General features: G+C 44.0%; 1 protein-coding gene across 1 annotated transcript; it reads left to right on the top strand.

The window, feature by feature from the left end:
* The first annotated feature begins 1,198 nt into the window (after nucleotides 1-1,198).
* LOC139388788 (amyloid-beta A4 precursor protein-binding family B member 3-like) lies at nucleotides 1,199-23,117 on the top strand. The gene is made up of 12 exons (XM_071135706.1): nucleotides 1,199-2,081; nucleotides 11,653-11,840; nucleotides 11,951-12,024; nucleotides 13,960-14,011; nucleotides 17,224-17,373; nucleotides 18,113-18,240; nucleotides 20,886-21,000; nucleotides 21,107-21,194; nucleotides 21,297-21,380; nucleotides 22,116-22,231; nucleotides 22,445-22,624; nucleotides 22,889-23,117. Exons 1-12 carry the CDS (start codon nucleotides 2,033-2,035, stop codon nucleotides 23,114-23,116), a joined length of 1,452 nt encoding a protein of 483 aa, XP_070991807.1. The 5' UTR covers nucleotides 1,199-2,032; the 3' UTR covers nucleotide 23,117.
* The last annotated feature ends 1,828 nt before the right edge of the window (nucleotides 23,118-24,945 follow it).

Here is a 24,945-nt window from a genome sequence, read left to right as displayed (position 1 = left end):
TTTCCCATCTCCTCAAAAGTATCTCTGAGCGAACATAGAGCAGAGGAAGACTTCAGTTTGTCGTCAGGCAAACTTTGTATCGTCCGCATAGAACGATCGCGCAGCGCGCACTCTCCCCTCATCATGTGCTATCAAGGGGTGCATGCTACGCGCGAGCTGGGAGGTGGTTGCCACGGCAACTCAAGTGGAGGTGAGATTCGGATGACGCAAGCAGACTGGACGATGACGGGCAGTGTGAGCCTTCAAGACGTGGATGCTGATTAAGGTGGACCATAGAAATAATGTAGGATGGAACTGTAGACCATGTGTAGCCAATGGCAGTCAAATGTTTTTCACTTTCCGTATAAGCATGCTCAGTACAATTTAGTTGGCTATATGCAGCTAGGGAGTCTTTTTTTTGTTGATAATTCATCATTCATCAAATTGTACTGGCCATAGAATGACATCTCTCTGCCTTACGTTGCCCTGCCGAGCCAACCAGCAATTTCTGCTCAGTTGATTTGTGGAGACTGGGATAAGGATCACTTTACTGTCAGATTGATGGCCATCAATTTAATTACACTAAAACATTGCATCTAGGGAAATGAGACGTTTTAGAAAAGCTACAGTAATTCCCTTTAAGGGATGCTGCTTGTAGAACACCTCTGCTCCCAACACCTTAGCATAGAGAGGCCCCCATCAGGAAAATTAAGATTTACAAAATATATATTTTTTAAAACAGTAGACCATGACAGATGCGGGTTCTTTGTGTGGGATAGATTTATGTCACTAATCTTCCTGAGACATCCCATTTACACAGAGAGGTGTGTGTATCCCATCTCAAATTGAATTAAATCCTATTACAGCTCCCTCGCTACACAGACACTTGATATAGGCTACACCAATCGTATTAACTGTTTGAGAAAGTGTGTTTGTTTTGGTTTCTGTATTGCCCTTTTATTGGCCTCCATATTCCTATAGTATGTATTCTATATTCTAGAAAAGTACGATTTTGTGTCTGTTTGCTGGTGTGCACTTCACCCTTGTCCCTAAAGTACATTTTCTCTGCCTCCTGCCCAGCCGTCCTTAAGGCACAGAGAGAGAGAGAGAGAGAGAGCAGAGCCAAGGGACAATCAGAGAGGGTGGGAGAGAGAGAAAAAGCTAGAGTGTGTGTGAGAGAGGTAAGGGGTGGGGGAAAAGAGGAGGGGGAGTGGCCGAAGCTGCAGGCACCACTGAGCACAATACAGAAAGAGAGAGAGAGAGAAACGATAGCACAATACAGAAAGAGAGAGAGAGAGAGAAACGATAGGCGGCAGCAGTATAACAAACAGCATCCCTCCAGCACAGATACAGAGATAGAGAGAGATCATCAAGACAGAGAGAGATCATCAAGACAGAGAGAGAGATCATCAAGACAGAGAGAGAGATCATCAAGACAGACACAGAGAGAGAGATCATCAAGACAGACAGAGATAGAAATCATCAAGACAGACACAGAGATCATCAAGACAGAGAGAGAGTTCATCATTACAGAGAGAGATCATAAAGAGAGAGAGAGAGAGAGAGAGAGAGAGAGAGAGAGAGAGAGAGAGAGAGAGAGATCATCAAAACAGAGAGGGAGATTTTCAAGACAGAGAGAGATCATCAAGACAGAGAGAGATTATCAATACAGACAGGGGGATCTTCAAGACAGAGATAAAGCTCTTCAAGACAGAGAGGGAGAACTTCAAGACAGAGAGGGAGAACTTCAAGACAGAGGGAGAACTTCAAGACAGAGAGAGAGAACTTCAAGACAGAGAGGGAGATCTTCAAGACAGAGATAAAGCTCTTCAAGACAGAGATCATCAAGACAGAGAGGGAGAAGGGATTATAATTTCATAGCTTTTACTCAGAGTGCTGGCCAGGGCTTGCACATAGAGAGGAGAGAGTGACACAGACGGAGATAGAGAGTGGAGTGAAGATTTTAATCCTCTTGGCATGCGAGTGTGTCCCTGGCTGCTTGGAATGTGTTGCAGCTAACCCGGGGGCCAGGACGGAAGGAACAACTCTCACCATGCTGGGGAAGGATTACATGCTCGCCATCATCATAGTCAATTATGACGGTGAGTAGGCTACACACGCACACACGCACACACACACACACACACACACACACACTGTCCTGGGCTCCTCCAGACTTTTTTCTCTTAGCCCTCATTCCTCAGAGGAAGTGGAAGAGAAGAGGAGGATTGAGTTAGTGTTGGTCTGTAGGTTTGAGCTGATTAATTGTCCCACAAACACTGAAGAGTGATTCTTGGCATGTACAGTTTAAGTGATCATGGAAATACAATGTTTATGAAGACTGAGTTAGATGATTGTGGTTTTGTTGAGAGGTCAGGTAGTGAACTATAGTGCCTCTGTTAGACAAAGAACATGTGGATCTATGAATGTTTGGTATTTAGCTTTGTATTAAAGATAATAATGGTGATGGTGGGCATTTCACTAGCAGTGATGCATCATATATGGATCAGTGATGCATGTTGCTTCTGAGAAGTTTCATATATCACATTGGTACTAGCTTGTCTCGCTCAAAGCATTGGACCATAAGTCTCTCTCTCTCTCTCTCTCTCTCTCTCTCTCTCTCTCGGTCTCTCTCTGTCTCTCTCTCTCTCTCTCTCTCTCTCTCTCTCTCTCTCTGTCTCTCTCTCTCTCTCTCTCTCTCTCTGTCTCTCTCTCTCTCTCTGTCTCTCTCTCTCTCTTTCTCTCTCTCTCGCTCTGTCTCTCTCTCTCTCTCTCTCTCTCTCGACAATTCACAGTTTTCCCTTGCAATAGCAAACGTCTGTCTTGAGAGTCCAGTCTGCAACGTGGTCCTTGAGGGCCTACCTACATGAATTCACAGGATGGCTGCTTAAAATTCTGTGCATCCGTATGTTTGCCGCTGATCTTCATGTAATTCTTGGATTTTGTGGTATTAAAATATATCATGCCATGATTTTGAAATATGTTTGGAAGATTGTTTAGGTGAGTTTAGTCTCATTTTCTGTCCAACTTAGTGTCCCTCACCCTCCCCACAAACAGTAAACAAATACCAGCCCAGAGATGTTATTTATAGAGGACAGGATGTGTTGTTCACCTGGGTGACTGTGTGGGTTGCCATGTGACTTGGTGTTGTCTTGGTAACTGTTGCCCTCCTGGTGTAAGGAGCGGCTGTCAGCTAGTATATAATTGGGAGTATTGGACAGGACAGTAGCCAGGTAGCACAGTGTTTTGTTGTAAGCACAAAGGAGAGTGGAGTCAATGGAGAGAATAATCAGTTTGATGACTAAAACATCGATATTACATTTAATGATTTATTATACGGTATGTTATTGTAGTAATGATGAATTAAATGTCAAATCCAAAACATATTGGTGAGCAACTGCATTGCTAATATCCTATTAGTAGCCTATAGAAGGCTTGTCCCTCTGTTGTTAAACCTTTTTTGTTATGAACTTTTCCCTCATTCATAAGAAAAAACACCACCGGTTCCTAAAATAAAGCATCTGTCTTCACTGGGTATGTCATTGATCCCAAAATAACTCTCTTTGAAAGAGAGAGAGGGAGAGAGGGAGAGAGCGAGAAGGCGTCATACTTATGCTGGGCACGATAAACAGGGGCACGCTGTGTCAATACTAGGACAGTTTGTTAGGAAATAGTCTCTGCAATAGTAGCCTAATGTTAGTGTAGTATACACATCGTTCCTGCTATTGTTCTGTGTAACGAAGGGTTTTGGTGATGGATCATTTAACTGGCAAATCCAATGTAAAAACTTGGTATTTTGTCGAGTCAAGGATATACACTTTATATGATAGAGTGTTTGGGTGTGTGTTCGTATATGTGTGTGTGACTGTGTGTTGGAGGGGGTTAGGGTGTGGAATGGAGTAGATAGAACCCTCTGGAACATAAAACTGGTCCCAGTTTGTGCTTTAACCAACGTCATCTGACTGTCATTGTCACGCCATGTATGGGTTGGGTTGGTCCCTGATTCAGTGCTGAATCCCAGATTGATGTTGTGATTCAGTCTGACCCATAATCCCTCTGGCAGAGAGAGCCTAGCTCTGACCTTGCACAGACACACAGCTGGGATTACTCTCTATCTCTCTCTCTCTCTCTCCAGATGTACCTCTTTCTCTCTCGCTTTCTCTCTCTCCCGCTGTCTCTCTCTCTCTCTCTCTCTCTCTCCTCCAGATGTACCTCTGTCTCTCTCGCTTTCTCTCTCTCTCGCTGTCTCTCTCTCTCTCTCTCCTCCAGATGTACCTCTCTCTCTCACTCTGCAGTTTATCATATTACTGTTATTTATAGTCTCCGCTTAATTGCAATTTCTTGTCTCTAGTCTACAGCAGGGTGTTTTCTTACATTGTTACAGTATAAACATATTCTGTTATTTTGATCTAATTTTAAGCATTGCTCTCAGTTGAGACAGCTGAGGGGAGGACGGCTCATAATCATTTCTGGAATGGAGTCAATGGAATGGAGATGAGATGTGGTTTTCCATGTGTTTGATACCACTCCATTGACTCCATTTCATCCATTATTATGAGCCGTCCTCCCCTCAACAGCCTCCACTGCTCTCGTTTATAAATCGCATTACCCCTCAATATTCCATTTGTTAAGCTGTCCCAGTCCGTAATTCCCCATTCGGTTGTGTAAGGGGTAGTTCTGGGCAGAGAGAAAGATGAGAGCTACCCGACTGCAATCACTGCTTAATTACAGCTGTTTACAGCCTTGTGGGGAGCTCAGTCTTCATTGGCCATTTGGGAGTTATTTGGTAACAGGCTCAGTCCAAACGTGTGTTGAGAGACTCCAGTGTGTATCTGCATCTAGATTAGATAGGCCATGATTTATTTTGGTCACTGGTGTCATCAGTGACAATGACAAGGGGGTGAGGACCGTACTGTACTCCTCCTCCATAAAGTCACTGCATCCTTACATCCACTAGTCTCAAAGGAGACTTGAGGTATTTGAATGAGGTCCACGAGTAAATAAAGCCTGCCAAAATTGATGAAGCAAGATACTTGGGAACACTTCTCAAGTCCAGGCTGGCATCCATTACTGCACAGTAGGAAAGGCAATGTTGACAAAGCTGTGGTTGACGGCGCATAGAGGACTAGCTAGTTTCTGCCGGTACCGGGAATATCAGTCACATTCATCCTCATGCATCAATCTAATGTACATGTACAGCTCACACAACAATATCACGTGAAGCCTCTCTACCCCGTTTAGCTTATTCGATTAGCTGATTTAGAGAAGTAGTTGCTATAGGAACTGATCACGCATTGCAGACTCACTCTCTGGGATTCATCAATAATTCACTAACATCGTCTCTCTGTCTCTCTCTGTCTCCGTCTATGTCTCTCTCTCTCTCTCTCTCTCTCCCTCCCTCTGTCTCCCGAAAGTTCACACTTTCCTTAGTGTGCATTCTGCTCTCTACTCCCAACACTAGAGGAATAAATGCAAGTTTAGCTTCCCTTCTGTGTGATTGGAACATTAACCACCCTATCACCTTCCAGGACAGAGGCCTCAGTTCTACAATAGGAGGTCGTAATGGAGGCTTCACTGACATCAGATAATTCAATATTTCGGTAGAACAAATGCCATGATATATAGAGAAGATTATAAACTAGGTGAAAATAGCATGATAAGGGCATTACTTTAGAGATCACCATTTGAAATGGCCAGGTATTACTCTCCTGTATCATTAGTGTTGAGAGAATACACCAATACTTCATGGACTTCATGAACTCCACTATTCAATAGAAAGCCCTCTGAGTAAGAAAAGCCATTACAGATACATGCAAATAGTAAACAATGGCTATTTTGTGTACTGTTTCAACATCGAAAAAAAAGTTTAATCAATACTATTCACTTACCATGGGAATTAAATGCACAGCACATTGAATCTGTTATTGTGAATAATTTTACAGTGGAGACTGGTTGAGAGCAGGGTGGAGGCCGGCTAGTGGTGACTGTTTAACAGTCTGATTGCCTGGAGATAGAAGCTGTTTCTCAGAACAGAGTCTCCCAAAGAGATGGAGCCATTGGAATAGAGTCTCTCGTAGTCTCCCATAGAGATGGAGCCATTGGAATAGAGTCTCTCGTAGTCTCCCATAGAGATGGAGCCATTGGAACAGTCTCTCATAGTCTCCCATAGAGATGGAGCCATTGGAATAGAGTCTCTCATAGTCTCCGATAGAGATGGAGCCATTGGAACAGTCTCTCATAGTCTCCCATAGAGATGGAGCCATTGGAATAGAGTCTCTCATAGTCTCCGATAGAGATGGAGCCATTGGAACAGTCTCTCATAGTCTCCCATAGAGATGGAGCCATTGGAACAGTCTCTCATAGTCTCCCATAGAGATGGAGCCATTGGAACAGTCTCTCATAGTCTCCCATAGAGATGGAACTCAGAACAGTCTCCCATAGTCTCCCATAGAGACCAAAAAAGCTGGACACTCACTCTGTACAAAAGTCAGTCAGAGAGGTATGATGATGCTATCTAGGAGAGGATTGGTGCCATTATCTTGGTGAATGAGGTCAGTTGCATGGAAGATGATGATTCACTGTTTTGGATTGAGGTATTGTAATATGAGGATTATCCATCATCAGCCCTGGTGTCAGGTTATATAATACCAAATACCTTGGCATAAGATACAAATTCAGCGTAGCAGTAAGAACTCAGTGTAGCATTAAGAACCCAGCGTAGCAGTAAGAACCCAGTTTAGCAGTAAGAACCCAGCGTAGCAGTAAGAACTCAGTGTAGCAGTAAGAACCCAGCGTAGCAGTAAGAACCCAGTTTAGCAGTAAGAACCCAGTTTAGCAGTAAGAATCCAGCGTAGCAGTAAGAACCCAGCGTAGCAGTAAGAATCCAGTTTAGCAGTAAGAACCCAGCGTAGCAGTAAGAACCCAGTTTAGTAGTAAGAACCCAGCGTAGCAGTAAGAACCCAGCGTAGCAGTAAGAACCCCGTTTAGCAGTAAGAACCCAGTTTAGCAGTAAGAACCCAGCGTAGCAGTAAGAACCCAGCGTAGCAGTAAGAACCCAGTTTAGCAGTAAGAACCCAGCGTAGCAGTAAGAACCCAGCGTAGCAGTAAGAACCCAGTTTAGCAGTAAGAACCCAGCGTAGCAGTAAGAACCCAGCGTAGCAGTAAGAACCCAGCGTAGCAGTAAGAACCCAGTTTAGCAGTAAGAACCCAGCGTAGCAGTAAGAACCCAGCGTAGCAGTAAGAACCCAGTTTAGCAGTAAACAGCGTAGCAGTAAGAACCCAGCGTAGCAGTAAGAACCCAGCGTAGCAGTAAATGCTCATTTTAGCAGTAAGAACCCAGCGTAGCAGTAAGAACTCAGCGTAGCAGTAAGCACTTAGCGTAGCAGTAAGAACTCAGCGTAGCAGTAAGGATTAGGATTAGGACTAGGCTACATCACACAGACTCAGGATTAGGACTAGGCTACATCACACAGACTCAGGATTAGGACTAGAATACATCACACAGACTGAGGATTAGGACTAGGCTACATCACACAGACTGAGGATTAGGACTAGGCTACATCACACAGATTGAGGATTAGGACTAGGCTACATCACACAGATTTAGGATTAGGACTACGTTACATCACACAGACTCAGGATTAGGACTAGGCTACATCACACACTCATGTTTAGGACTAGGCTACATCACACACTAATGATTTGGACTAGGCTACATCACACAGATTTAGGATTAGGACTACGCTACATCACACAGACTCAGGATTAGGACTAGGCTCTACATCACACAGACTCAGGATTAGAACTAGGCTACATCACACAGACTCAGGATTAGGACTAGGCTCTACATCACACAGACTCAGGATTAGGACTAGGCTACATCACACAGACTCAGGATTAGGACTAGGCTCTACATCACACAGAGCCATTGTTCTGATTTTAAGAAGCAGAATTGGGAGGCAAGGCTATATACAACCTCAGCCATTGTGATATACAGTAATGGTTGGTGACAAGTATACTTGGTACATAGTAAACCTACTGGATTGTAATGTACAATTATATTTTAAAGCAGGAAATTATTTTAGAACTGTCATGCACTACTATGTCTCACTGATGCTAGTTCTTAGAATCCCTCCCTGTATGACTCATTGGTAATAACAGAAGGCAGGCTAAGATGGGAGAACTCTGTGGGAGAAGACTGACTAAGATGGGAGAACTCTGTGGGAGAAGGCAGGCTACATTAGGATAACTATGTGGGAGAAGTATGGCTAAAATGGGAGAACACTGGGAGAAGGCAGACTACATTAAGAAAACTCTGTCGGAGAAGGCAGGCGAAGATGGGAGAATTCTGTGGGAGAAGGCAGGCTAAAATGGGATAATTCTGTGGGAGAAGGCAGGCTAAAATGGGATAATTCTGTGGGAGAAGGCAGACTAAGATGGGAGAATTCAGTGGGAGAAGGCAGGCTAAGATGGGAGAACTCTGTGGGAGAAGGCAGACTAAGATGGGAGAACTCTGTGGGAGAAGGCAGGCTAAGATGGGAGAACTCTGTGGGAGAAAGCAGGCTAAAATGGGAGAATTCTGTGGGAGAAGGCAGGCTAAAATGGGAGAATTCTGTGGGAGAAGGCAGACTAAGATGGGAGAACTCTGTGGGAGAAGGCAGGCTAAAATGGGAGAATTCTGTGGGAGAAGGCAGGCTAAGATGGGAGAACTATGTGGGAGAAGGCAGGCTACATTAGGAGAACTCTGTGGGAGAAGGCAGGCTAAGATGGGAGAACTCTGTGGGAGAAGGCAGACTAAGATGGGAGAACTCTGTGGGAGAAGGCAGGCTACATTAGGAGAACTCTGTGGGAAAAGGCAGGCTACATTAGGAGAACTCTGTGGGAGAAGGCAGGCTTGGATGGGAGAACTCTGTGGGAGTAGGCAGGCTAAGGTGGGAGAACTCTGTGGGAGAAGGCAGGCTACATTAGGAGAACTCTGTGGGAAAAGGCAGGCTACATTAGGATAACTCTGTGGGAGAAGGCAGGCTTGGATGGGAGAACTCTGTGGGAGTAGGCAGGCTAAGGTGGGAGAACTCTGTGGGAGAAGGCAGTCTAAGATGGGAGAACTCTGTGGGATAAGGCAGGCTAAAATAGGAGAACTCTGTGGGAGAAGGCATACTAAGATTGGAGAACTCTGTGGGAGAAGGCAGGCTAAGGTGGGAGAATTCTGTACCAAATTGTCACCTCTAGTGGCCATGTTCTCAGGGCTGAGATGAATTACAATTATGCACACAGCGTCATCATCCCCCGAAGATGCTGCACTGACTGACCCATCAATCAGCCGGTGAAATGTGCTGAATAGTGGTGTCATCCAGAGGCTGGTCCAGTCCTTAGCTCCATGCCCAGGAGGCCCGCCTGCCTACCTGCCTGCCTAAAAAAAAACTATAAAGCCTGGAGAGTTCTGCCTCCCATCTTTCTCTAACACTGTTGTCTCATTGATTTTCTCTCCCTGTAACAGGGTTCAGCTGATCTGTTCCTGGGTCTAATCTTCTCATGCTGTCCATCCCAGGGATGTGTGGTGTTGTTTTTCATTGTCAGACACAAGGGTGACCAGGGTTAAACAGCGAGATGAATAGGGATGAGATGTACAAGGAATAAAATCATGTAAAATTAGCAATAAATGACAGACCAGACTTAAAGAAAAACTGGCATAAATGGTTTTTGCATGTTTGATTTAGTCTCTATTTGATTTAGCCTCTATTTGATTTAGCCTCTATTTGATTTAGCCTCTGTTTGATTTAGCCTCTGTTTGATTTAGCCTCTGTTTGATTTAGCCTCTATTTGATTTAGCCTCTATTTGATTTAGCCTCTATTTGATTTAGCCTCTGTTTGATTTAGCCTCTGTTTGATTTAGCCTCTATTTGATTTAGCCTCTGTTTGATTTAGCCTCTGTTTGATTTAGCCTCTGTTTGATTTAGCCTCTGTTTGATTTAGCCTCTATTTGATTTAGCCTCTGTTTGATTTAGCCTCTATTTGATTTAGCCTCTATTTGATTTAGCCTCTATTTGATTTAGCCTCTGTTTGATTTAGCCTCTGTTTGATTTAGCCTCTATTTGATTTAGCCTCTATTTGATTTAGCCTCTGTTTGATTTAGCCTCTGTTTGATTTAGCCTCTGTTTGATTTAGCCTCTGTTTGATTTAGCCTCTATTTGATTTAGCCTCTGTTTGGTTTAGCCTCTGTTTGATTTAGCCTCTATTTGATTTAGCCTCTGTTTGATTTAGCCTCTGTTTGATTTAGCCTCTATTTGATTTAGCCTCTATTTGATTTAGCCTCTATTTGATTTAGCCTCTGTTTGATTTAGCCTCTGTTTGATTTAGCCTCTATTTGATTTAGCCTCTGTTTGATTTAGCCTCTGTTTGATTTAGCCTCTGTTTGATTTAGCCTCTGTTTGATTTAGCCTCTATTTGATTTAGCCTCTGTTTGGTTTAGCCTCTGTTTGATTTAGCCTCTATTTGATTTAGCCTCTGTTTGATTTAGCCTCTCTTTGATTTAGCCTCTGTTTGATTTAGCCTCTGTTTGATTTAGCCTCTCTTTGATTTAGCCTCTGTTTGATTTAGCACCTATTTGATTTAGCCTCTGTTTGATTTAGCCTCTCTTTGATTTAGCCTCTGTTTGATTTAGCCTCTCTTTGATTTAGCCTCTCTTTGATTTAGTCTCTATTTGGTTTAGACTCTATTTGGTTTAGCCTCTATTTGGTTTAGCCCATCTTTCTCTCTCGTTCCGTGATAACAGCGAGAAAACTGTGGCATGCTGCTGAGAGAGAAACACCCATGCCCAGGCAATCCTGTCCCAAATGACACCCTATTCCCTATGTAGTTCCTGGTCAAAAGTAGTGCACTACATAGGGAATAGTGTTCCATTTAGGATGCTGTCCTCGTGTCACTTCTGACCCACTTCTTGCGTTCTATCTCTTTTTTTGTTGTTGTTCACCACTCCATTCACCCAGCTCTCCTTCGAGCTAAGCACATTGAGTTAATGGCAGAATTAGTCCAAACTATATTGAAGTGTCCAAAGAAATCACTCTTCGTTTGCTGAGCATAAGGTCTTTTTCTCTCCCATCACGTCTGTTAATTGAGTCTTTATGTCTCTACTCCTCTCTGCACATTTTAAATAATTGATCTCCTGATTTACATATTAATTTGCCCTTCCAAACACAAATCTGTCCCATCGCATATTCAGTGTTAGGGGAAAACAAAGGAGCCGAGCCTCAGACACTAGTTTTGCCAGCCAGCCCTGTGTGATGCAGAGGGACTGTTCTGAATTCTACTCTGGTAATTGGTAGATTTATCATGTGGCCAGAGGATCTCACACGCCCTGCTGTGCTCTCCTCTGCCGGTCACGTGTAGCAGGGCCGTGAGAGCAAGGCCAGCCGTGGAGCTTACATAGGCTTTAGATTGGGTGAGGCTAATGCTAGATGCCGATGGGATGCAGCCCGCTGTGTACGAGAGACCTCAAAGAGCTATGTTTATGCTAGAGCCAGCCGCCATTATGAACATAATGAAATATTGACCTGACACTACTGTTACATTTTGACACCAAAATGCACTGTAATATTGGCCATGAGTGCTTCTTCATGAAGATGACTTACTGTCACCTGTCATCATTGTGCTTCCTACCTGTTCTGTGTTCTTCAGACAATATTTGGAACGACCCAAGCCTTGATTTGGACTCTGACCTACCGTCAGGGTGGCGCACCATCCGGGACAGCACTGGCACCTATTACTGGCACGTGGCCACTGGCGCCACCCAATGGCAGCACCCGTCCTACAGCACTGAGGAGGACCAGAACTCCATCAATGGCATCACTGCCGCGGACATCAAGGTTAGGGCTTCAACTTCTAAATAAAGTTCAGTCTCACCGTTTGACTTTCTGTCCTTTATTCTGAATGTGGTGCCATCACCTCTAATATTGTCTCTTGTCCTCTTTTCCAGAGCCTGGAGGCTGGGGGCAGACGTGAATCAAGGGCAAGGCTGACAGAGAGCCCATTGGCCTCCATAAATGACAGGTAGTCTTTCAAAATCCTCTGCAGACCCAAACCAACACTCATTCACCTGCGCAAGCCCTGTAGCCTTGTTACTGGGTTATGCTATCCACGATGGAGTAATGACTACATTTCAGTTGTGTGATGAAGGTTATTCTACAAGGTGACTGGGTTGACTACATTTCAGTTGTGTGATGAAGGTTGTTCTACAAGGTGACTGGGTTGACTACATTTCAGTTGTGTGATGAAGGTTATTCTACAAGGTGACTGGGTTGACTACATTTCAGTTGTGTGATGGTTATTCTACAAGGTGACTGGGTTGACTACATTTCAGTTGTGTGATGAAGGTTATTCTACAAGGTGAATGTGTTGATGATGTAATCAAATGAGAGGGTTCGTGTTTTGGATGTATTCTCTCTCTCTCTCTCTTAATCTGTTCGATGGCTCCATGGCGCGTGCTGGCTTCACTGGCCTGGAAATGTGGCAGATCACATATCCCTATGCCCCCTGGAATACTTCCCCCACTATTCCATTCTCTGTGTTCTGATCTGAGGCCTGCCATATTTGTCCCCAGGCTGATAAAGTCAGGAATAGATAAGTCCTCTGAGATTTAGGCCCTAGTTCAGCACCACACTACATCATATCATTATTACAGTTCAGACATTGTACCATGATCTGAATACATACAAGCGATTAGGGAAAATACTGTTTGATGTAGTTCCTGAGTCTTAACCATCTGTGGCACGTCTGTGTTAGGTTTCTTTAGCGTAGACCGGTTGGCTGACAAGATCAAAAATGCTGCATGCGCATCGATGTGGCTGGAAGCCGTGCTTTGTTATGATTCTGAGTGGTCATATCGCTAGAGACCATGACAGGAGCAGCCTTGTGGGGAATCGTAGGTGGCTCGTTTCAGCTTGCGTATTTTATTGATACCATGTTTTGAGGTGTTTTGACTGATGTCATGTCTATGGCTAAGATTCGCTAGCTATCTGTAACGATGTATTTGAGAGACAACAAGTGCTCATTGTGCAAATGTATTTATGTTTTCAATAAACATTGGAGACTAAATCTAGTTTTCACGTTGTCAACATTCTAAGCTAACCCCGTCTGTTTTGCCGCCTCGTTTTTGTTGCTAAACAACCAACCCGTCTATACAGCAAGGTCAAACCTGTTAGGTCAAATGCATCTTAGATCACCTTGATGGTTGTTCATAGGTTCTTTAATATTATGTATAGCTAGCTACCTTGCCTTTACCATTAAGGGTAAAAGTACTTAACAATTCAATTATCTGAAGTTATTTTATTTTAGCAGCCCCTTGAGGGACCGTGTGTTAATGAGCCAACCAATAAACACAGTCCCTGCTGCAGTGATTATGTGTTGAATCAGGATGCATTTGACACAGGGGAGCTTAATGTTCTGTATGCACAGAGATTGTGGAGAATAGTGAAACTCAGTTCACTGAGTGTACCATCAAGAAATGCATAGGTCTAATAATGGACACTTTATCTTATCCTGCTCTGCTTCATCAAAGAGTTTAATGGAAAGAGAGGGAGAGTCTTGGGCCCCTGGTTGCAGGAATAGTAGCCTCTTGGGATTGTCTCCAGTAAGCTGTATCAGGGAGGTAAATGTCTAACAACTCCACCTCTGAGTCAGCCGGTGTGAGGGGGATCAGAACAGCTCTCTGTTTATTTTTTATCATCCATGACCCACTCAACAGCTGTTTCCCCATCAAGAGCAGACAGGCAGGCAGCATCAAACTGAAAGGAAAGGCTTTACTTTCAAAGTCAAACACAAACAAACAGATGAACAAAGAACTAGATTATAACATTGTGTAATACGCCATACCAAACAGCATCTTACAGGGCAGCAGGGAGGGATGCAGAAAAGGCAACAGAGTAATTTGTGCTGTCGTGGTGGTAATCCTTCATGTCATTTGATTGTTCTGCTAATCTCCCACAGGGTCTCCTGGCAGGACGATTATTTCTGCACCAACATTGATCCTGACTCCAAGGTAGAGTGGGCTTTGATGTTGTCCAAACCATAGAAATACAGTAGAATCCTTAGAACGGGCCATTCATTTGAGACAAGCCTGTTCTATAGATTACATTTCTGTGGTCCAAATCCCTCTTCTTCTGCACTCACCAAAACAGCAGGTTCTGACCAATAACATCCATACCCAAGACCAATTTTAGGGGGTAAACACTTCTGTGCTCCTACAGAGAATACTAATCTATTTTAGCTGATTTTTAACTCTTAACACTATTTTCTATCGTTTATTATTCAAGGGTTAAAAATGACCACATTTATAATGTTAGCTTTGATCAATATATTTTTGTTGTTGTTCAGGCTAGGCAGCTCTTAGAGGAATTCCTATACCATGTCCACTAAAAATACTTGATTCAGGCAAGGAGCAGTGTTGATGGACTGTAGATACAGTGAACACATTATATAGAGGCATCATGTTGATGGACTGTAGATACATTAAATACATTATATAGAGGCATCATGTTGATGGACTGTAGATACATTAAATACATTATATAGAGGCATCATGTTGATGGACTGTAGATACAGTGAACACATTATATAGAGGCATCATGTTGATGGACTGTAGATACATTAAATACATTATATAGAGGCATCATGTTGATATACTGTAGATACAGTGAACACATTATATAGAGGCATCATGTTGATGGACTGTAGATACATTAAATACATTATGTAGAGGCATCATGTTGATATACTGTAGATACATTATATAGAGGCATCATGTTGATATACTGTAGATACATTAAATACATTATATAGAGGCATCATGTTGATATACTGTAGATACATTAAATACATTATATAGAGGCATCATGTTGATGGACTGTAGATACAGTGAACACATTATATAGAGGCATCATGTTGATGGACTGTAGATACATTAAATACATTATATAGAGGCATCATGTTGATATACTGTAGATACATTAAATACATTATATAGAGGCATCATGTTGATATACTGTAGATACATTATATAGAGGCATCATGTTGATGGACTGTAGATACAGTGAACACATTATATAGAGGCATCATGTTGATGGACTGTAGATACATTAAATACATTATATAGAGGCATCATGTTGATATACTGTAGATACATTAAATACATTATATAGAGGCATCATGTTGATATACTGTAGATACATTATATAGAGGCATCATGTTGATGGACTGTAGATACATTATATAGAGGCATCATGTTGATATACTGTAGATACATTAAATACATTATATAGAGGCATCATGTTGATATACTGTAGATACATTATATAGAGGCATCATGTTGATGGACTGTAGATACATTAAATACATTATATAGAGGCATCATGTTGATGGACTGTAGATACATTAAATACATTATATAGAGGCATCATGTTGATGGACTGTAGATACATTAAATACATTATATAGAGGCATCATGTTGATATACTGTAGATACATTATATAGAGGCATCATGTTGATATACTGTAGATACATTAAATAGAGGCATCATGTTGATGGACTGTAGATACATTAAATACATTATATAGAGGCATCATGTTGATATACTGTAGATACATTAAATACATTATATAGAGGCATCATGTTGATGGACTGTAGATACATTAAATACATTATATAGAGGCATCATGTTGATATACTGTAGATACATTAAATAGAGGCATCATGTTGATGGACTGTAGATACATTAAATACATTATATAGAGGCATCATGTTGATATACTGTAGATACATTATATAGAGGCATCATGTTGATATACTGTAGATACATTAAATACATTATATAGAGGCATCATGTTGATGGACTGTAGATACATTATATAGAGGCATCATGTTGATGGACTATAGATACTGAACACGCTGTACATCATTATCTAGTCTGAATAATGTTGATATACTGTAGATACTGAACATGCTGTACATTATTATCTAGTCTGAATAGTCTCTGCTTATTCCCTTCTCTCTGCCTCCTCCCCACCTCTACCCCCCACTCTTCTCCCTCCTGGGTCTGTTGGCATGGTATGGTGTGGTTCTGTTCATATGGTGTGCTGTGGTTGTGCTGGCATGGTGTGGTGCGGTTTTGCTGGCATGGTGTGGTTGTGCTGGCATGGTGTGGTTGTGTTGGCATGGTGTGGTTGTGTTGGCATGGTGTGGTTGTGCTGGCATGGTGGGTGTGGTTTTGCTGGCATGGTGTGCTTGTGCTGGCATGGTGTGATTGTGTTGGCATGGTGTGGTGTGGTTTTGCTGGCATGATGTGATTGTGTTGGCATGGAGTGCTGTGGTTGTGCTGGCATGGTGTGATTGTGTTGGCATGGTGTGGTTGTGCTGGCATGGTGTGATTGTGTTGGCATGGTGTGGTTGTGTTGGCATGGTGTGGTTGTGTTGGCATGGTGTGGTTGTGCTGGCATGGTGTGGTTGTGTTGGCATGGTGTGGTTGTGCTGGCATGGTGTGGTTGTGCTGGCATGGTGTGGTTGTGCTGGCATGGTGTGCTGTGGTTGTGTTGGCATGGTGTGCTGTGGTTGTGCTGGCATGGTGTGATTGTGTTGGCATGGTGTGCTGTGGTTGTGCTGGCATGGTGTGGTTGTGCTGGCATGGTGTGGTTGTGCTGGCATGGTGTGGTTGTGCTGGCATGGTGTGGTTGTGTTGGCATGGTGTGGTGTGGTTGTACTGGCATGGTGTGGTTGTGCTGGCATGGTGTGGTTGTGCTGGCATGGTGTGATTGTGTTGGCATGGTGTGGTGTGGTTGTGTTGGCATGGTGTGGTTGGGCTGGCATGGTGTGGTTGTGCTGGCATGGTGTGATTGTGTTGGCATGGTGTGGTGTGGTTGTGCTGGCATGGTGTGGTTGTGTTGGCATGGTGTGGTTGTGTTGGCATGGTGTGGTTGTGTTGGCATGGTGTGGTGTGGTTGTGCTGGCATGGTGTGATTGTGTTGGCATGGTGTGGTGTGGTTGTGCTGGCATGGTGTGGTTGTGTTGGCATGGTGTGGTTGTGCTGGCATGGTGTGGTTGTGTTGGCATGGTGTGGTGTGGTTGTGCTGGCATGGTGTGGTTGTGCTGGCATGGTGTGGTTGTGTTGGCATGGTGTGGTGTGGTTTTGCTGGCATGGTGTGGTTGTGTTGGCATGGTGTGGTGTGGTTGTGCTGGCATGGTGTGGTTATGTTGGTCAGTGTTTTGCAGTGCGCTCCCTGGGCTGGGTGGAGATTCCAGAGGAGGAGCTGATCCCGGGGAAGAGCAGTCTGGCTGTCAATAACTGCATCCAGCAGCTGTCCAGCAGCAAGGCAGAGGGCCGCGATGACACACTGGGCGCCTGGGGAGAGGTGAGAAAGGCGACATGAGGGGGGGAGAGAGTCTTCTCTGTCCTCCCTGTCCCCTCTGTCCTCCCTTTCCGCTCTGTCCTCCCAGTCCTCCCTGTCTCCACTGTCCTCTCTGTCCTCCCTTTCCTCTCTGTCCTCCCTTTCCTCTCTGTCTTCTCTGTCCTCCCTGTCCTCTCTGTCCTCCCTGTCCTCTCTGTCCTCCCTTTCCTCTGTCCTCTCTGTCTTCTCTGTCCTCCCTTTCCTCTCTGTCCTCCCTTTCCTCTCTGTCCTCCCTTTCCTCTCTGTCTTCTCTGTCCTCCCTTTCCTCTCTGTCTTCTCTGTCCTCCCTTTCCTCTCTGTCCTCCCTGTCCTACCTTTCTTCTCTGTCCTCCCTTTCCTCCCTGTCCTCTCTGTCTTCCCTGTCCTCCCTGTCCTCTCTGTCCTGTCTGTCTTCTCTGTCCTCCCTGTCCTCCCTTTCCTCTCTGTCCTCCCTTTCCTCCCTATCCTTTCTGTCCTCTCTGTCCTACCTTTCCTCTCTGTCCTCCCTTTCCTCCCTGTCCTCTCTGTCTTCTCTGTCCTCTCTGTCCTCCCTGTCCTCTCTGTCCTCCCTTTCCTCTCTGTCTTCTATGTCCTCTCTGTCCTCCCTTTCCTCTCTGTCTTCTATGTCCTCTCTGTTCTCCCTGTCCTCTCTGTCCTCTCTGTTCTCCCTGTCCTCTCTCATCTCTCCCTGTCCTCTCTGTCCTCTCTCCCTGTCCTCTCCCAGGGCCAGGACATGATGATGGTTCTGAAGAAGGACACCCTCAGCCTGATGGACCCAGTGGACCGCAGCCTTCTCCACTGCCAGCCTATCACTGACATCCGCGTGTGGGGCGTGGGCTGCAACAATGGCAGGTGGGCCAACCTGGGAAACGTATTGGGAAATACTCCCCAGTCCTCTCACCTTCTCTTTTTGTTATGGTCAGTGTTGATACCTGAAGTTACATGTTGAAATACGGTACAATATGGTGAACCAACTAAGCACAATGATCTTGGGTTGATGGTCAGGGAAGACTGTTTAAAGTTCTTGTTATTGTTTATACTTGATGACATGGAAATATTCCATTGAAGAAAGTAAATCATTTATAAATGAGTGTTTTTATATGGGCTAGACAGTCTTGGGTTTGGTTGGTAATTCAGCGTAGCAGACATGTCAGGTCTATTGTAGTACACTGGGAGTTGAGTGCATCTGAGGGCAGTTATATTTGGCTCTGTTCTTGCTGGAGAAAATTCATGCATTGACCTATTGGCAGTGTCAGTGGTACTACGTCTCAGATGCCGGCTGAGTAGAACAGACTAGCCCTGAGGAAGAGACATGCAAGGGTAGAGAATTAGAATTAGTTATTTTTTTGTATTTTTTATTTAACCTTTATTTAACGAGGCAAGTCAGTTAAGAACAAATTCATATTTACAATGACGGCCTACCCCGGCCAAACCCAGACGACGCTGGGCCAATTGTGCGCCGCCTTATGGGACTCCCAATCACGGCCGGATGTGATACAGCCTGGACACAGAAGGACTGAAACTAGTGAAAAATAAGTCAGTACAGCAGTGCCCAGTTGTTACTGACAGTAGGCTATATTGTATGAGGATCGTAGTTATGAAGCAATACAACCGTTTTGTCTCCTCGTTAAGGTAGTTGTAATAATGAACTTTCTTTCTTTTTTTAACTGCCACTCATGAAAACAGAGACAGGTAATCACTCTTTTCTTGGTCAACTAATTTTCTGTTGACATCCCATGTGTGACTTTGCCAGCTTGCATCAGGGTCTCAAGAAGAAAAGCTCAGTGCTCCAGTAAGGTCCGGCGTACTTTCTATAGTCCTGCTCTGTATTATTGCCTCATCAATAATGTAACATGCGTCTGCCGACATGTTTCTCATGCACGTTCAAAGAAACACGTCTATTTCTTTCTCCATTTCTATCGACCGTTATGTCTTATGCAGTGTATGTACCAAGCAGTTCTGTCCTTGTCTCAGAACAAATGCCCACCCAGCCTTATTTCAGACTGTTGTCTTGCACTATTCCCAATTGAATACTGCTGATTATTGAGCTTTAATGTGAGAATCATAATGGACTATCTTCCTGGGGTCAATTCTGCTCAAACTCCATAATGATTGCATTCCTCTGAGAGCTGAATGGAGGATGCATCAATGTGTATATTCATGTAACAGACTTTTCTACAACAGTTGGATGGGCCTTTGTGAAGATAAATGGACAAGGAGAGCTTGCTGGGTCATGTCCAAATGATCAGCCCCCCCCCCCCCCCCCCCCCCCCCCCGTGCCTTAGCCAAGTCTCCTTCCTTTCTGCTGTGCCAACCAGGGTCTAGCTGCAAGGTCGCATCTGCCACTGTGACAAATGATCTTCATTTACACCTGGCTTCACTGTATTACACCCCAACAAAAGACATGGATTATTGTCATAAAACAACTCCCGTTCCACTGTGGATGGAATACAGAATATTGTACGCACACACACACACACACACACACACACACACACACACACACACACACACACACACACACACACACACACACACACACACACACACACACACACAAACATCTTACCGTTTGTTGACACACCGCTGATGCCAAAGGGAAGCTCATCTGTTATTCCCTCTGACTCCAGTGTTTTCCTCAATATTTGAGTTCCTTTCCCAGGCATCAGCACATTCTGGTGTGCCAGAGCCGTGGCCTACATAACAGCACTGTTGCTCCTGATCGTTTTAAGTGGGGAAACCCACTGAGGATGTTACAGGGACAATAGAGAGAATTACACCTCGGCAACACTCACCGAGCCATTTCCCATTTAGCAGCTGCGCATTGGACACAGAACAGTTCTTCATTTACTAACTATGTGTCAGAGAGTTTACAGTACAATGTCAGTTTGGTGCTTTTGCTCTGATATGTGATTACAGGACCATGTCCCTTTCTGATATGAGAACTTGGTGACAGAGCAATACATTCCCTGTCCATGTTGCTTAACGTGCTGAGAATAATGTCTGTCCATATGGATCCCTGGTATTTATAGACCTCTGATATCTGACACTGCCTGGTCCTGTCAGCTCCTGAGGGATGATGCCTGAGGTCACCCCCCCCCCCCCCCCCCCTATCTCTTCTAAAATATGAGCCAGAGTAACTGATAGTATCAATGTTAAAAATAGTCTGTGTTGTCTGTCTTCAGTGCTCAGTTGCTTAGTAGTCGTTTGATGATTGTGCGCTTGATCAAACAAACTGATGATACTGACTGGTGCACCGTTAGCTTTAGTTCAGTGTGCTAACGCAGTGATGTAGGACTAGTGCAGAAGATGTGTATTCAATATGGCTTTCAATTCCTTTCCATTCTCTAGTCATACTAATGGAATTATATTGTTATACATACAGTACCAGATCGCCAGGTGAAGCAGGAAGTCAGCTATCCCCTCCACAATCCAGACCTATAGATAGTTCCTCTACTCTGTGTTAATCTATGCTGTTGTATTCTGATCCTTTCCAGAGACTTTGCCTTCGTGGCCAGTGACAAAGACACCTGTATGCTGAAGTGCCACGTGTTTCGCTGTAAAGCCCCAGCAAAAACCATTGCCACGGCTTTGCACAAAATGTGCTCAAAGGTAACCACAAAGTGAAGCATAGGAAGTGGTTTAACACCCCTTTAGTCCACCGTAGTAGTTTAGGTTCATTCTAGAGTGAATGCTGTGTCTGTGTGTATGTGTCCAGATCATGGCAGAGAAGACCACAAGAAGCCCATCTATGGCCCGCTCCCTCACCATGGTGACCATCTCCCCTGAGGACCTGCCGCGCCAAGGTACAGTAGGTCACAGAGACCTTCAGTTACAGTCTGTAGGCGTTTTCTCAATGGTAAGATGGTAAATCATATGACTTTTTGATTCTTATTTCTTTACTGCAGTGGACTTTGTGGATGCAATGAGGCAGAGGGTGCAGAAGTTTGAGGTGCAGTACATCGGAAACCTGCCCGTCTCCAGGGCGATGGGTACTGTATTCTAATCTAGTCTATTATTAAACTGGCAAAATACCATCACATTTTTCATCTGTTTATTTATTAAACTAGCTCAAAGAAGAAAGACAATCTTCTCCTTCCTATAACAACCTTGAGACTCAACAGGGGAACACAAGATCTGTGATGTCTCATCAACAGATATGGAGGATTAGACAGCAGCCAAGACTCACAGGCATGTTTGAAATTGGGTTTGGATCATTTAAGAGACAGAGGACATCGTCTCATTATTATCAGCAAATGCGCCGAGTCACGTTGTGATTGTGAAGCTAGCGCTCAGGGTCACTCTGTCAGTTGGCAGTCCCTGTATTCACTACAGCCTCCAAAACGGTAGCATCCATCAAGGTGCCCTGCCTGCCTGCTGTTAGCTGGACCTGCTGACTGACCAACATAGAGCTTGTCCCAGATGCTTTATGTCTGGGGTATTATACTCCACTGAGGTGTTCTTAATAGTGATGACAAGCCATTTGTCCTCATTTGAGAACACACACCTTTGCTATATTTGAACAATCACTGGAAGTTAGGCAAGGAAATCGGTTTGGTACAGCGGAAAAGTCCTTGAAACTCTGAGCATGTTCTCTCACAACAGAAAAGCGCAGAGAATACCACTAGAAGCCCATCTATGGTTTTACCTCGCTTTTGGAGGTCACTGTGGCTGTGTTGTTGCTGAAGCCGCTGTATTAAGGTCCTCTATGTGGGATCCTCTGGCAGGTATGGAGGTGCTGAACCGGGCCATAGAGAGCATCATGAACACCTCAGACAGTAACGATTGGGAGCCCATCGTCATCCACATCTCTGACAGTGTCCTGTCACTCTGGAAAGGAGAGGTGAGGAGGAGAAATCAGGAAACCTGTAAACACTGGTGGTCAGACCAACCAATGAAATTACTACATTTCTCTGGCTACCTGTTGTTTCTCTCTCTCACTTTTTTAAAAACCTTTGTCTCTCTCTCTATTTCCCTCTCTCTCTCTCTCACTTTCTCTTTCTCTCTCTCTCCCTCTCTCTGTCTTTCTCTACCTTCTCTATGATTTCTGTTTCAGGATGGAGATGATCCATTTTGGGAATGTCAAGTGCGTTTGCTGACTTTTCTAGGTGTGGGGCATGATACACACACCTTTGCAGTGATAGTGGACGGAGGGACACAGCGGTTTGAGTGTCATGTTTTCTGGTGTGAGCCAGACGCAGGGATCATCTCTGAGGCTGTGCAGGCTGCGTGCATGGTGAGTCACTTAGTTAGGGGTCCCCCTGAAGGATGAAACACAGTGATGGAGAACCAGTGGACAAAATGGCTTCTGTAGACAAGCTGGCATGATAAATACTTGAATTTATACATGCTATCATGGCTGAATGATTAATATTTTAAAGGGAATTGGCAGAGAATGGTAGAGAATGTCATGGAGTCATGACTCATTTACGGTATCTTTCTAACATGAAGAGGGACATTATGGTCACTGCTTAACATGACTCCATTGTGTCCCCTGCAGGTCCAGTACCAGAAGTGCTTGGTAGCCCAGACTCCACCACCCAGGTCCAAAATGTGGCGGGCGGGTTCCAAGGTGAAGCGGGCCAACTCCATGGACGGCTTCAGTTTTCCAGCTCCCCGTCACCAAGGACTGTCCCCGCCCAAGGCTGGCTCCTCCACCACCAAAAAGGGCATGCTGGCGTTTTTTGAGACTTTCAGAAATAAACAGTCAGCCGTTTCCACACCATAGCAACCAGAGAGGGTGGGAGGGGATGGAGGGAGGGAGGGAGGGAGGAATGAAGGGAGGGAGCAAGCAATGGGGGGGCGAGGGAGGGAGGGAGGGAGTAAGAGACAGAAGGGGAGTTGAGTTGAGTAAAGGGGGGTAGGGAGGAAGGGAGGGAAGGAAGGGAGGGGGGAAGGAAGGGAGGGGGGGAGGGAAGGGAAGGAAGGAAGGAAGGAAGGAAGGAAGGAAGGAAGGAAGGAAGGACGGAAGGAAGGAAGGAAGGAAGGAAGGAAGGAAGGAAGGAAGGAAGGAAGGAAGGAAGGAAGGAAGGAAGGGGAGTTGAGTAAAGGGAGGGAGGGAGCGAAGGGGGTAGGGAGGGAGTTAGTTGAGTAAAGGGTTGCATATCAGATTTAGGGGAATAGTAGAATGAGTAGTTAGAGGGAGGACAATACAGATGTAACCAGTCATTTGAATGTGAAGTTTGAAGGCTAGCTGAGTTTCTATTTTACCAGGCAGGGATGGCCATTATCTTAAACAAAACAAACTGGCAGCATTTCTGCTTCTACTGTGTTTTTGTGAGTATACAACATATCTTATTTAGGCTGGTTTGTGGTACAGTAACATGGAGGTGCTGTACTCTCACATTCCATACCTTGTTTAAGTCACTAGGATCTAAAGTTGTACTTTTATGACAAACTACAAACAAATACACAACAATAACCCCTTGCTTCTAAGTGAAACATACAGTATCAAAAAAATATGGTGCAATAATGGACAACTCTTTAATATAGTTTTCTGGTATTGAACATCAGCTAAATGTAACAGTGACTTGATTCTTGTACAATTAATGTAGTTAGAAAGGTTATATTAACTACATATACTGTTCTTTCTAATAAATGTAAAGTGATCTTTAACTTCAAATATATACATCACAGTGTGTCAACCTTATAGCTTTATAGTCCTTCTGGCAGTTGACAACAAAAAGTCCTCTAATGTGAGATTAGTCGTCATAAAGATGGGACATAAGATATCACACTATATATTCCTCCATTATTGTAATTAGACATCATGACAAAATTGAGGATTAGACCGTTGAACATCCTAGGCCCCAGTTTGTCAACAGAAAATGAAGACCAACCGGATCCGGGCTTTGGTCCAACTCTCTATTTTGATGCAACATACTCAGACAGAATCCCTTTAGCTAAAAGTGGTGCCAGTCCTACAGTGGCCTTCCCATTAAAGAGAAAGAGTTTCAGTTTTGAAAAAAAGTTTGTGTTAGGACATACAACACAAAAAGCTTTGAAAGTGTTAAAAAAAAGGCTTAGATTTTTTTTTAAATGGGGAGAGTGTTATTTCAATCCAACAGTTTGCTTGAAACCCCTTAAAGCTTTACAGAAGCACTGCATGCTTTCGGACATGCTTGGGAATGAAATGCTTTGCTCAGGTACTTTCCATGCTATTGGCGATAAAAAAAATATATATATATATATTGGCTCTCATAAGTAAAAGTGAAAACACTTAGAAATAAGGTCAATGACAAAACTCTAAATGCAGCCAGTCACCACCACTGAAAGCTTGTTCCTAATGGAGGACATACTAAACAGCATTTTCACGAGAGGAAACACCAACAAAAAAAACACAGAATTTATATCACTGTTGTGATTCACCCCAAAATAAAAACTTATTTGCACTTCATTGAATGAAATATGTTAGGGGTTATCAACAGTTTGCGGGGTGAAAGGCACTTGGTTTAATGCATGCTGATTTTCTAAGTAATTTGCAATAGTAGGCCCACATTATGCTGTGAAACACTTGGACACAAAAAGAATGGCACTTCAGAGAGGTCATGCTATATG

Source organism: Oncorhynchus clarkii, chromosome 29, assembly GCF_045791955.1.
Source record: "Oncorhynchus clarkii lewisi isolate Uvic-CL-2024 chromosome 29, UVic_Ocla_1.0, whole genome shotgun sequence".
Classification (NCBI taxonomy): domain Eukaryota; kingdom Metazoa; phylum Chordata; class Actinopteri; order Salmoniformes; family Salmonidae; genus Oncorhynchus; species Oncorhynchus clarkii.
This window is presented reverse-complemented; position numbering and strand designations above follow the sequence as displayed.

Bases quoted from the DNA above. Each gene is read 5' to 3' on its own strand.
- LOC139388788 (XM_071135706.1), top strand. From the start codon at position 2,033: ATGCTGGGGAAGGATTACATGCTCGCCATCATCATAGTCAATTATGAC. The intron at 21,195-21,296 runs GTACAGTAGGTC...TCTTTACTGCAG, and splicing joins TGAGGACCTGCCGCGCCAAG to TGGACTTTGTGGATGCAATG. The intron at 22,232-22,444 runs GTGAGGAGGAGA...TTTCTGTTTCAG, and splicing joins TGTCACTCTGGAAAGGAGAG to GATGGAGATGATCCATTTTG.